Source organism: Lycium barbarum, chromosome 2, assembly GCF_019175385.1.
Source record: "Lycium barbarum isolate Lr01 chromosome 2, ASM1917538v2, whole genome shotgun sequence".
Lineage (NCBI taxonomy): Eukaryota > Viridiplantae > Streptophyta > Magnoliopsida > Solanales > Solanaceae > Lycium > Lycium barbarum.
The window spans coordinates 145,502,838-145,515,197 of NC_083338.1; the positions used below are offsets into that span (position 1 = coordinate 145,502,838).

The following is a 12,360-nucleotide window of genomic DNA, read 5'->3' on the forward strand; positions in this document are numbered from 1 at the left end:
GGTTCACTTTTTTTTTTTAATACTGGATGGTGTTTAATATGGGGCCCACAATTTTTTTTTTAGTATTAGTGGTTGTTTAATATATATGGGGCCCAATTTTATGTTTTTTTATATATACTATGTTCAAAACACGATTGATATAACATTGTAATTTGTACTCCGTATCTAAAATTTTATTATATTAGTATTTGCTAAGAATACAAAGTCTGCACTTTTTTTTTTTGACATTGTTTATTTTTTTAATATGGGATTCATTTTTTTTATATATATTGCTTGATTTTGTCAATATGGGATACTATGTTCAAAACACGATTAATATAACATTGTAGTTTGTGCTCCATATTTAAAACTTTATTATATTAGTGTTTGCTACGAATACGCATGGTGTTTAATATGGGGCCCACATTTTTTTTTAACATTTTTTGTTTTTTAAATATGGGATTCACTTTTTTTTTCAATATTGCTTGATTTTGTTAATATGGGGTCCACTTTTTTTTAATACTGGATGGTGTTTAATATGGGGCCCACAATTTTTTTTTAATATTAGTTGTTGTTTAATATATATGGGGCCCACAATTTATTTATTTTACAATTTTTTTTATGGGCCTGTTTAATATGGGGCCCAAAATATTTTGTTTATTAAATATGGAATTCACTTTTTTTTTTTCAATATTGTTTGATTTTGTTAATATGAGGTTCACTTTTTTTTTCCCGTGAGTTTGGATGTGGTGGGTTCCACGTTTTTTTTTTTTTTTTAATACTGGATGATGTTTAGTATGGGGCCCATAATTTTTTTTTAATATTAGTTGTTATTTAATATATATGGGGCTCACAAATTTTTTTTTTACAATTTTTTTTTATGGGCCTGTTTAATATGGGGCCCAAATTTTATGTTTATTTTTATGGGGGGTCCATAACGGACGACGAAAAAGGAGCACCAACCGGTGATTCTTAATAGTAGTAAAGTAATATACAAAGCATCATAAATATGATAATCTCTGAATTTTTAGATTTGATGGCCTTATTAAATGTTGTTTTCTTATTAATAAAAGTGAACTATTGAATGTCAATACTGCTATCACTATCAAATGGTGGCTATTCGAGCACAAAACATTAGTATTGATTTCAAGCAAAACTTACACTTCGCTGTCAATTGGTTATGAGTCTCATTACAATGTTTGTTTTAGTTTCAAGTCTGTTCGCAATAAATTTTGTTAGCAGAAAATAAATAACTGCAATCATAAAAGAAATGTGAGAAAAAAATATTTTATTAATTATTTTGTGAGTACAACTCTGGATGTATCCCTTGATTCTAATCTCCGCATCGTTCGCCTTGACTCAAGGGCCAATGTACCGTCTTTCTCGAATGAAGGATGGAAGTGTTGATGCATTGAATCTTGGAAGAACTTTGAGCAGCACTTTAGATTATTCTTGAGGGAAGACGTCTCTTGAACTCTCCTTCTTGTTGAAGACCTTTGGAGAAGACTTATGTAGATGTTGTTGCTCTCCTTTGCCTTTAGTCAAGATGCTAAAGTATGTAACTTTCAAAATGTCTTCAAAAGAGATATGTGACCCCTTTATATAGGTGTGAACTAGAGCTTGGAGGTATTTTTGGTCTCCAATTAATTGTAGTGAGCCTTGGGCTAGAAAGATGTGGGTTAGGCTCGTCTTGTAGAGGCCCAACTTAATGGACTAACCCAGATGTAATTTGGATTTCATTCAAGTTATGTAATCTTAATTTTAACTTAAATAATTAATCTGATTTTATTAACCAAAATTTGACTTGGTCAACATGAGGTTAGAACTTAATCCAAATTTTGTATGGATTAATTCAATTAAAATTTTGATGTCTACAAATGCCCCCTACTTGAAGACTTGTCGAGGTGGAACCTTGCCGAAATTGTAGACGAGACTTGAATTACCCATGAAGATCACTTTTTTTTTTGTCTTCGTGCAAAACTTCTCCGAGACTTCTTTTAGACAACTTTTCTTGAATTGTTCTTGAAAGTTAATGTTACTTGAATTTGTGAACAATAAAAAAGATGTGCTACTCTTTTCCTTCAATTTTGGGATGAATGTTTGCATCAATTTTTCTTGATCATTATTCAAATACCAAAGTTGTATTATAACTCCATATGGTAAAGAGATCCTTCCACATAGTCTCCATGTATAGCCATAATCATTCCATTGTAAACTTGGTAAGGAACTAATTTAATGCACATGAATTGAAGGAAATATTGCCCTTCCTTTTACTCTATTTTTGAGTAATCCATTTTGATTTATTTCCTTGTTGAGGAAACAATTGAGTATCCATTTTTTCCTTTTGTTTACTTGAAGACTTTAATCACTCCAAATCAATTTTGGAAAAAAATAAATTCTCTTCCAACTTAATCTTAGTAAGTTCTCAATCAACAGCTTAAGAAAATCTATATACGAAGATGCTTTGCATTGAAAATTTTCACATCTTCCTCCACTTCTTGATATGCCACATGCTGAAGCCTTCTATCACTCCTCGAACAGGAAATTTATGTCTTTTTTAGAGCTTTTATTGAGCTTTATAAAAGATGTACACTTCTAACCCGTTATCTCAAAGCTTTGCACAATCTCACCAAATCGTTTGTATCTTGAGGTAGGAGCTTTCAAATGATGAGAGGCTTAATTCTGTAAAAAGACGCGACATATCCAAAAATCAAAGTGAAACTCCTTCTGGATTGAAGGGAATTAATTTTTAAAGTTGAACTCCAGATCTGCGTTTTCTTCTCTCAGCACCATACAGTCTCACGGAAAACTCTATATGTTGAGATTGAAGTGTCCAAATGACAAGCAGCTTGATTATGTAGAAAGTAGACTCCGGAGGCTACAACATATCTAAAAATCAAAGCGAAAATCCTTCTGTATTGACGGGAATTAATTTCTAAAGTTTTTTTTTCCAGCATTGTGCACTCTCACGGAAAACTCTATATCTTGATATTGGAGTGTCCAAATAACGAGCATCTTGATTCTACAGAAAGAAGACATAGAAGGCTACGACATATCCAAAAATCAAATCAAAAAATCTTTCGGGATGGACGGGAATTAATTTTTCAAGTTGGTCCCAAGATCTGACGATTCTTCTAAGAGATTTGTCTAGTCTCACCAAAACGTATGTATCTTGGTGTATGAACGTACAAATGATGAGAGGTTTGATTCTGAAGATTCTACACTCGTAGGACTATGACATATCCAAAAATCAACATCGAAATCCTTCTGAATTCATGAAAATTAATTTTCAAATTCGGCGATATAATCTGAAATATCGTGACTTTGGACAGCATTTTTGAGCACTTTTTTTTTGTATCTTCCTTTCTTTTGTAGGTCTGAACGAGGGTGTAAATGGTCTCTATTTCAGACCAATAAGATGCATGCGATGGAACAACCCGCTCTTGAAGCAATAAGATTAAACAAAATCCCTACAGCGATGGAAGGACCTTCGAAGTTCATCATCATTGATTGGCGAGGAACTACTTGGAGGGTCGTCCGTCTGACTTCGATAAAACGTGTTGCATTACTCTGTATGACTTTGGTGAGATGCGACTCAATGTACCCCTTTCTTGGTGGTTTTATATTACTTCGCCGAAGAATAAGTTGGCGTTTCCTCCTTCCTTGCGCTATTGATAGAGAACACTTGGAGTAGCCTTCTCCAACCTTGATGAGAGACACGTGGAGAATCGCATTCCCGCGAGTTGGAAAATGAATTATACTTCATGTCTTCTACTTGCATTTTTAGAAAGTCCTACAAAGAGCATTTCATCATTCCAATGACTTGATGGAAGAAGTTGTAGAGTGTTTCATCCTTCAAGATTCGACAGAGAAGTGTGTTTGTCACAATGCTCACCATGTCGCATTAAAACGTTATGGCGCCAACATTTTTTTTGCAGGTTTATGAAGGAGCACAATGGTCTTGATATCAGACGAAGAAGATGTCCACCTGATCTGGGAGGAATCACTTGGTGTGTCAAATTCGAGTTTTTTTTTGTATGAAATTTATACTTGTGCATTATGGAGTGTTAAAACGTGCAATTTAAGCTCGTGCGAAAAGGATCATAGCATTTACAGTTTAAGCTCGTGCGTCGAGGAGCATTTTAATGTGTAGTTTAAGCTTGTGCATCCAAGAGCATTTCAACTTGTAGTTTAGGCTCGTGCATCGAGGAGTAGTTTGGGAAAGAACCCCAATAGTGTAACCGGATTTCGAACCCTTCATTATGAAGCATTGTTGCGCCAACTCTTGACGTCGAATTTTATGCTTCTTCATGTTTGCAGATGATTTGTGTTTGCTTTTACCTTTGGGATTTGACGCTTCAAAACTTTTTGATGCTTATGTCTTTTGTGAGAAACCAATGTCCAAGTTTCACCATTTTTTTTATTGGAGTATCCATTCAATTTGCAGGTGTTTGGCGTCTCCTTTAATGCGAGAACTTCAACTGGTTCAGAGCTCCCAAATTGCAACATGATTGTCCCTTGTTCAATCTTTGGAGAAGCAATAAAAGACCAATATCTTTGAGTTTCTAACATTAGACTCTTCTTGTTGTTAAGATAAGTACTAGCATGATTTTCCTCGGCAATGTCTTCATCATCAATGATTATTTTTCCATCCCTAACCAACATCATGATCTTCTCTTTCAGGATGAAATATTTTTCTGTTGGATGACTGATGATGCGATGAAATTTGCAATATTTGGGATCATTAACTTTATCGGCTTCGTTGGGTCGCTTTGATGGAGGAAGTTTAATGACCTTCTTGGTCAACAACTCGTCAAGAATTGAAGGGACATAAGAGTTAAGAAAAGGGCACACTTTTACTTCTAACTCCTTCAACATTGGATGCCACTTTTTTTCCGGAGTAGACTTGCAACTTTTTCCTTCATTTTTTTTTCAACGAAGACTTTCATAGATGTTGTTCCTACCGCCATGGTTTCTTCAGTTTGCTGTCTTGATGGTTGCTTGAATTCTTTCTCTTCTTTCCTTGGATCGAAAATTTGTGAAGCCTTTCCATGAGTCGCGATGCTTAACTCCATGTCGGGTGCTCGTGTTGTCAATTCTTCAAAAGTTCGTGGCTTAAGTCCTTGGAGAATATATGCAAGGCCCCAATACATTCCTTGGATGCACATCTCAACAACAGACATTTTTAAGAGATGATCTTTGCAGTTCAAACTCAATGCTTACCAGCGGTTGATGTAGTCAATCACTGGTTTATCCTTTTGTTGCTTGGTGGTCGTCAACTCTATCATGCTTACCGTTCGACGTGTGTTGTAGAAGCTATTAAGGAACTCCTTTTCAAGTTTCTCCCAACTATCAATTGATTCTCATTCAAGATCGGTGTATCAATCAAAGGCGTTTCCCTTCAGCGAGCGAACAAATTGTTTAACAAACAGATCAACATGTGTACCAACATTGCTACAATTCTCCAAAAAATGTGCAACATGTTGTCTTGGGTTTCCTTTGCCGTCGAATTGTTGCAACTTTGGCGGTTGATATCCAATCGGCATAGGCAAACAATCAATTAGCTTGCTATAGGGTTTAGAATAGTACAATGAGCTTTGTGATGGTCCGCCATATTGAGCCCTAATGGTGTTTGTTATCATATCTTGCAGTTGTTGGATAGACAACGTCGCAACTGAAGCAACTTGATTTTCACTTTGAGCGTTGGGCAACTTAGTAGCAGATTCAACCTCTTTTTCTTGTGGTGTTGGGATGGTTCTTGACTCGCCAGGGCTGTAAAATTGCAACTTATTCATTAATTGGGCTATTTGAGGATCTTTCTTCTCTACGAATTTCCTCAAAGCCTCAATAGTCTGCACCATTGCTGCGATTTGTTCCTCTGCGCTGGACGCATTGGTCATCATGGAACTCACTACGTTAGAAGTTGTAGAATCCACCAAGTCCTCGGACTTGTAAAAGTTAGAGCATGTTTGAGAAACTTTTCAGACGACGAAAATGAGGAGTTGCCCCCAGATCTTGCAGTCGTCATTGTTGGTTTATTCTTGTCTAACGACTCCAAGGAGATAGAACACTTTGATACCTCCAAACCACCAATTTTGAGCATGTTACGAGTCATTAGGAAAGCAACAACAATAACACTTGTGGATGGAACACCAAAGCTTTTCTTTGAGGCCATCACAGCAGTAGATCTCCGAATTTACAGATTTGATTTTGGAGATAAAGAGATGAAGGGCAGAGTTGGTCCCACCGGGCGTGCCAAAAATCTGTTCGCAATAAATTTTGCTAGTAGAAAATAAATAACTGCAATCATAAAAAAAATGTGAGAAAAAAAATCATTTTATTGATTATTTTGTGAGTACAACTCTGGATATATCCCTTGATTCAATCTCCGTGTTGTTCACCTTGATTCGAGGGCCACGTAGAGTCTTTCTCGAATGAAGGATGAAAGTGTTGAATCTTGGAAGAACTTTGAGCAGCACTTTGGATTATGCTTGAGGGAAAACGTCTCTCGAACTCTCCTTATTGAAGACCTTTCCGTCACGCCCTGAACCATAGCCTGGGCGAAACACGGCACTCGGGCTTTGCTTGCATGTGTCCGAGCGAACCTCATGGATTTCTTGTCAACATGGGCATCAAAACAACATAATCTATATGATGCAATTTAAATGAATCATGAAAACGTAATTGCGGAATAAAGTCTTGAAGTAATCTCATAGCATGAAATATCATGAAAAAACGTAATAGTCTGCAAACATAATAGCACAATTGACTCCGTGAACTAACATTTGTTTATGAAACCTCTAAAACATGTCTGAATACTAACTACCAGGACATGGCCCTGGACTACCATAAATTGAATACTAATGCAGACTCTATGTTGAACCCGAGAGAAGTGGGGTTCACCAATAAGCTAATAACTGAGGTGATCCTACTGCGCAGGTGTATGCTCCTGAAAATCGGTATCTGCACCGTAAAGTGCAGGCCCCCGAACAAAAAGGGACGTTAGTACATGGTGAATAGTACTAGTATGTAAACATGCTGAAATGAAGAACATGGCACAATATAGGTATAGGACATGAACTGAAACTGAATATAACCTGAACCTGAGCATGAAGCGTGAGTAAAGTCTGAAAACAGTAAATCAATGGAAATACATGTATATATAACTGCTTGTAACGTGGGGAGTGCTATAGTATAACCGACAACATGATCTGGTACGTGCGTCCTACCAGCATAACACTCACACCTTGCCAGGGATATGAGATTTAAGTAATAATAAGCATGTAAGGATCCAAACTGCATAATGAAGGTGTTGCCTCCTTGCTGACAACCCTTATCCTACGGTGGCTACGTAGTTTCAGGCTTTACTGAGCCTTCTCAGTTAACTAAGCAAATCCCAAAAACATGAACATGATATAGTTGGATAAGAAGCCTATGATTTTCGTGAAATAACTTGTAACACGGTTTCATGAAATATCTTGTAACATGATTTCATGAGATAACTTGTCATAGTCTTGCAAACATGTTCTTGATTCATGAGTAATAACAATAGTTCATAATTATATATATAATTGACTTGAAAACATGCTTGTAACTTGCTAGATAAAAATCATAAAGTTTCATATAAACATAATGAGAACACATGAGAAAGAATTCATGATTCATGGATTAAGCTAGGGTTCCTAATAACCGTAATGGAAGATTAGGAATACAATAACGAATATAGATACAGAATTCATGTTCATAAATACATAAATACGGGCTACCAATATGTTGGGTTTAATGCCCTAGGGTTTGAACTTCATGGATATCAAGAAACAGAGCGTGGGGAAGAACGTCGAGATTCCCACACGTAGATAGAAGTTCTATATACATTAATCGCTCCAAAACTTGAATTAAAGATTTGAGCTTTGAAGAAGATTTCCAAAATCTTGAATTCTTGAACCTTGAGATGGGTTTTCTTGAAAACCCTAGGTTAGGAATGATGATTTCTTGTTTAGATTACAAGAATATGTATTAGAATTGACTTGGAATAATTAGAGTAGGCTTACCTTGGTGTTCTTGATGATGGGAGAGGGTAGGAGGTCGTTCTGGGGCTTGAAGGAATGAAAAATAATGATTTGGACTAATATGGACGAATATATACTGTTCTGAAAAATTGAATTTTACACCCAGCAAAATACTGGACGTATTTTGGAAGACGGGCCGTATTTTGAAATACGATCCGTATTCTGTGTGGACTGCACTGCGACTCTTCAGTAAAATGGCTATAACTCTTGCATAGATGTCCGTTTGACCCCCATAATATACCGTTGGAAAGGTAGTTCAAAGATATACAAATTTCATCAAGGAAGTTTTCCCAAATTCTAAATACATTTTGAAATACGGGTCGTATTTAACAATGTAACCTCCAAATGCCAAATTCCAGAATGCTCAGAAATCTTTGGTACCAATTTACGACTTGAAATACAGCCCGTATACTGAAATACGATCATTGTTCATGGGCGTACACCCCCATCTTACAACTGAAGAGGGAAATTCTATTTCCCACATTCTTTATCTGGTTTTCTAAGTCTAGGATCATGATCAAAGCTTAAGTTAAAGGTGCAGGGTGTTACACTTTCGAGAAGACTTATGTAGATGTCGTTCTCTCCTTTGCATCTGGTCAAGATGTTACATAACTTTCAAGATGTCTTCAAAAAAGATATGTAACCCCTTTATATAAGTGTGAACTAAAATGTAATTTAGTCATGTAATTTTGACTCAAATAGTTAATATGATCTTATTAACCAAAATTTGACTTGATCAACATGAGCTTAAAATTTAATTCAAATTTTGTATAGATTAATTCAATTAAAATTTCGATGCCTACAAGGTCAAATATCCTTAAAAGAAAACTTATTTCATGTAAGAAATCTAAACGTAAAACACGAGATCCTTAAATTATCATTTGCTCCAACTGTAAAGGGGTTATGATAAACCATTTCCTCGAGCACATGGTGAACACCGAACAAGCACTAATAACTTGTATAACACTAATAATTTACTAATAATGACAATAAGTATTCAACTTTCAAACAAATAAACAAATCAGTCCACAATATGATAGGATTGTATACTCCTATATATAATAAATAACAAGATAGTTAACATGGGAAATGAATAATTGTCACATCCTTTTCTTTTGTCCATTTCCCGGTAGCGGCTATTTGTAACAGCCTGTCCATATTCCACTCCATAGAAAGTTGGTAAAGTGGGGGTAAAGATAGAGACCATGAACTTGCCCCAATAGCTATCAACTTACTTTTGTTGACAATAATAAAGATTGAGAAAAAGATCAAAACTTTACCAATCCATATAGCTCAATAATCATCAATTGTAGGTACAATTCTTTAGTGGAATTGCAACGTTCAGTTTCTGGGAATTAAAAGTAATTAAGCAATCAATTGTCTTGTAGAACTTCGGTTTCACCACTTTGCCCAAAACATAAGCTCTTGATCTCAGCTTGAAGTTTAATTTCAGTGGCACTGGCAATGTCGTCGCCCCTTTTGGTGTGCTCAAAGTTGATCCACTTCCATATAATGGAATCTTGTTACCTATCACTGATACGGCTACAACTCTTTGGCTCTTTCTTGATTGATAGAATTTCTTCATCTGTTTCAACCCATTTCACAAATCAATAAAAATTGAATAAAATCATTCATATTTATGCCAAACGAGCTCAGACTTTAGATTTATAAACTGGCTTAAAGTACTTTCAGATTTATTTACGCGTTTGATAAACACCCAAACTGCTTATAAGTAAGTGCTTATAAACTAAAATCAGCCAAAAACTAAGGGTATCTAGTCATCTTAATATAAGTAAGTGCTTATAAACTAAAATCAGTCAAAAACTAAGGGTATCTAGTCATCTTAACAAACACATCACTCGCTTATTATCAGTTTCAGTACTTTTACCCGAACAAGCTTATATACAAAATCAATTTCAACATTCAAAAATATTTTTAAACCTTATCAGTTATTTACAACTAACTAATCCAAACGAGCTTTTAGGATGAAATGCTTACTGCTCCAGAGCCAATTGTGAGTTCTGAAAATGAGAGATCAACAGGGGATGATGTGACGTGTACACCAAAAAATGTAGCAGTGTTACGGTAACGGAATTTCACAGTAGCGTTCATGGAGATCATATCAGTGGCTACTCCTGAATTATCAGAACCAGCTTGAATCCTGAAGCTCTCAAATTTTATGCTCTGAAATCACAATTCAACAAATACCCATTTCAGATCTCCGGTCAAATCATCAAAACGATGGAAATTAGAAGAGTTAATTGTCAAAACACACTTAAATTATCACTTTTTCGTGAATTTCACACCCCAACTACCGGATGTTTCTCTTTTTCTACCTAAATTATTGTCAACCATCTATGCATTAAAACACGCCTCGAAACTGATTAAGCCTACTATCAATTGTTCCCTGTTTTTACCTAAATTATCACTATACATATGTATTAAAACAAGCCTCAAAACTAATTAAGCCAACAACTATCAATTGTTTTCTTTTCCTACATGAATTAACTCAAAATTAGTTAAGCCAACTATCAGTTGTTCCCCTGAATTATCATCATCCACCACAACTGATAGTTGAATTGCGAAAATCGGGAAAAAAAAGTAATAATTGATGTGTGTGTTTTGAGGACTTACCCTCATGGTGATTTTGGGTTTCTGAGAACGACTAGCACCCCAAAGAATAAGCGAAAAGAACGAAAACAGAACAAAAAACCCAACAACAAACGCAAGAAAATAACATCGCCTAGGAATAGATTTACTCCTCTCTTCATCATCAAGCAACCCTTCTTCTTCAATAACATCACATTCCTTCCAGTGTTTCTGTCCTTTCCTGTTGTTCCTTCCACCATTTGCAGCATCATTAGGTGAAATCTTTCTAGATCCAGGCTTCAGGGACCCTGAAAATCGACTGGAAGATGATTCACGTGAGTGGCGACCAACGGATGAGTGAGAATGAGGTGGTGAACCCGTTGGACTGAGAACTGGAGTTGATTGAAACGATGTTGTTGTTTTTTCCCCATCGTGTGAGTCACGTGATGGGCTTTGAACATAGTATACTGGTCGGCGAGTATGGTCTGGTGATGATGGAGCTAAGCTCGTATCTTCTGAATCAGTTTTGGTATGCATTTTTAGAAATTGATGAAAGAAGAAGAAGAATTGTGAGTGTGGACAGTGAAATTGAGGTACAAATTTCTAGAGTTTAATATGCTAGTACATTGTTTGGTTGACGCAACCAAAAAATGTGTTTGGTTTAATAAAAGTTTTTTATGAGTCACCGACGGGACAAAAGTGGGAAATATAATACTGTAGTGCCTAACAAACATTATTGTGGATGGAAATTGTTAGAGTTTCGTTACAGCTGCCATAGAGTTGGCAACTCTAGCAGTACAATTGTATAAACGCGTATTCAAGGTTTCTTTACTATGGGACTAAACTTTACCTTTAAGTTGTAGTACAATTTTTAAATAATAGTTTCCATTTTATATGGTTTGCTTTTTGGAAATAGGCAAATATTTTATCCCTTTTTATGAGTCTGCAACTTAAATGACCTAAAAAGTATTCAAAGGTATCAAAACAACCTAATAAAAAAAAGTGACCTTATCTACAATTTTTATAATTTTTTAGGCTTTAAATTTTTTTCACATTATCTACATATTTTACTTTTCTTGTAATGTTTATATGATATGGGCGGTTGCAAACATTTTCGTTGGAAAGATAGCATTTCTGTGGATAAGACGGTAGCGGCGAAGATCAAAAAGCCTCCTGTTGATAGAGATACCGTGAAGTTTGACTTGTAATTTAAGCTTATTGAAGCTAAAGAAAAGATTGACCTTTTGGAGGTCTTGCTAAAAGAATCTAAAGAAAAACAAAGTTTTCTCAAGACTAACCTTCGAAAAACTCAACACGAGAAAAATGCTTTGAAAGAAAAACTGAAATTTTGGAAGATTATTTGTGCTATGTTATTGTTGTTTATTATTTCTATGTATTTTGTTTTTCTGTGTATTTTCTATTTATTTTGTTATTTTTATGTACTTTGTTTTTACTAGCGGCACGTTTTCATTTATTATGTAATCCTCACCCTTTATGTACTAATTTTCTATTTTTTTTTTTAAATTGTGAATTGTTGAACTTTTTATGTATTATTAACTCTAAGAAGATTACTTAAATTAATAATAGACTATAACAATCAAAGCAAATTAAAAACATACTAAAAATATTCAAATTGGTGATTTCATTATAAACTAAAAATACAAATTAACCGCACGAGTCCGAAACTTAAATTACCCAAAATCTAAGAAAGTGAACCAAAATA

The 12,360-nt window shown here is 35.2% G+C and overlaps 1 protein-coding gene across 1 annotated transcript; it reads right to left on the minus strand.

Annotated features, from left to right (window-relative positions):
• Window positions 1-8,979: 8,979 nt before the first annotated feature.
• On the minus strand, window positions 8,980-11,399 carry LOC132627848 (uncharacterized). Its single transcript, XM_060343439.1, has 3 exons — window positions 10,683-11,399; window positions 10,047-10,232; window positions 8,980-9,633 (listed from the first exon to the last, which is right to left on the minus strand). Exons 1-3 carry the CDS (start codon window positions 11,172-11,174, stop codon window positions 9,352-9,354), a joined length of 960 nt encoding a protein of 319 aa, XP_060199422.1. The 5' UTR covers window positions 11,175-11,399; the 3' UTR covers window positions 8,980-9,351.
• Window positions 11,400-12,360: the final 961 nt, after the last annotated feature.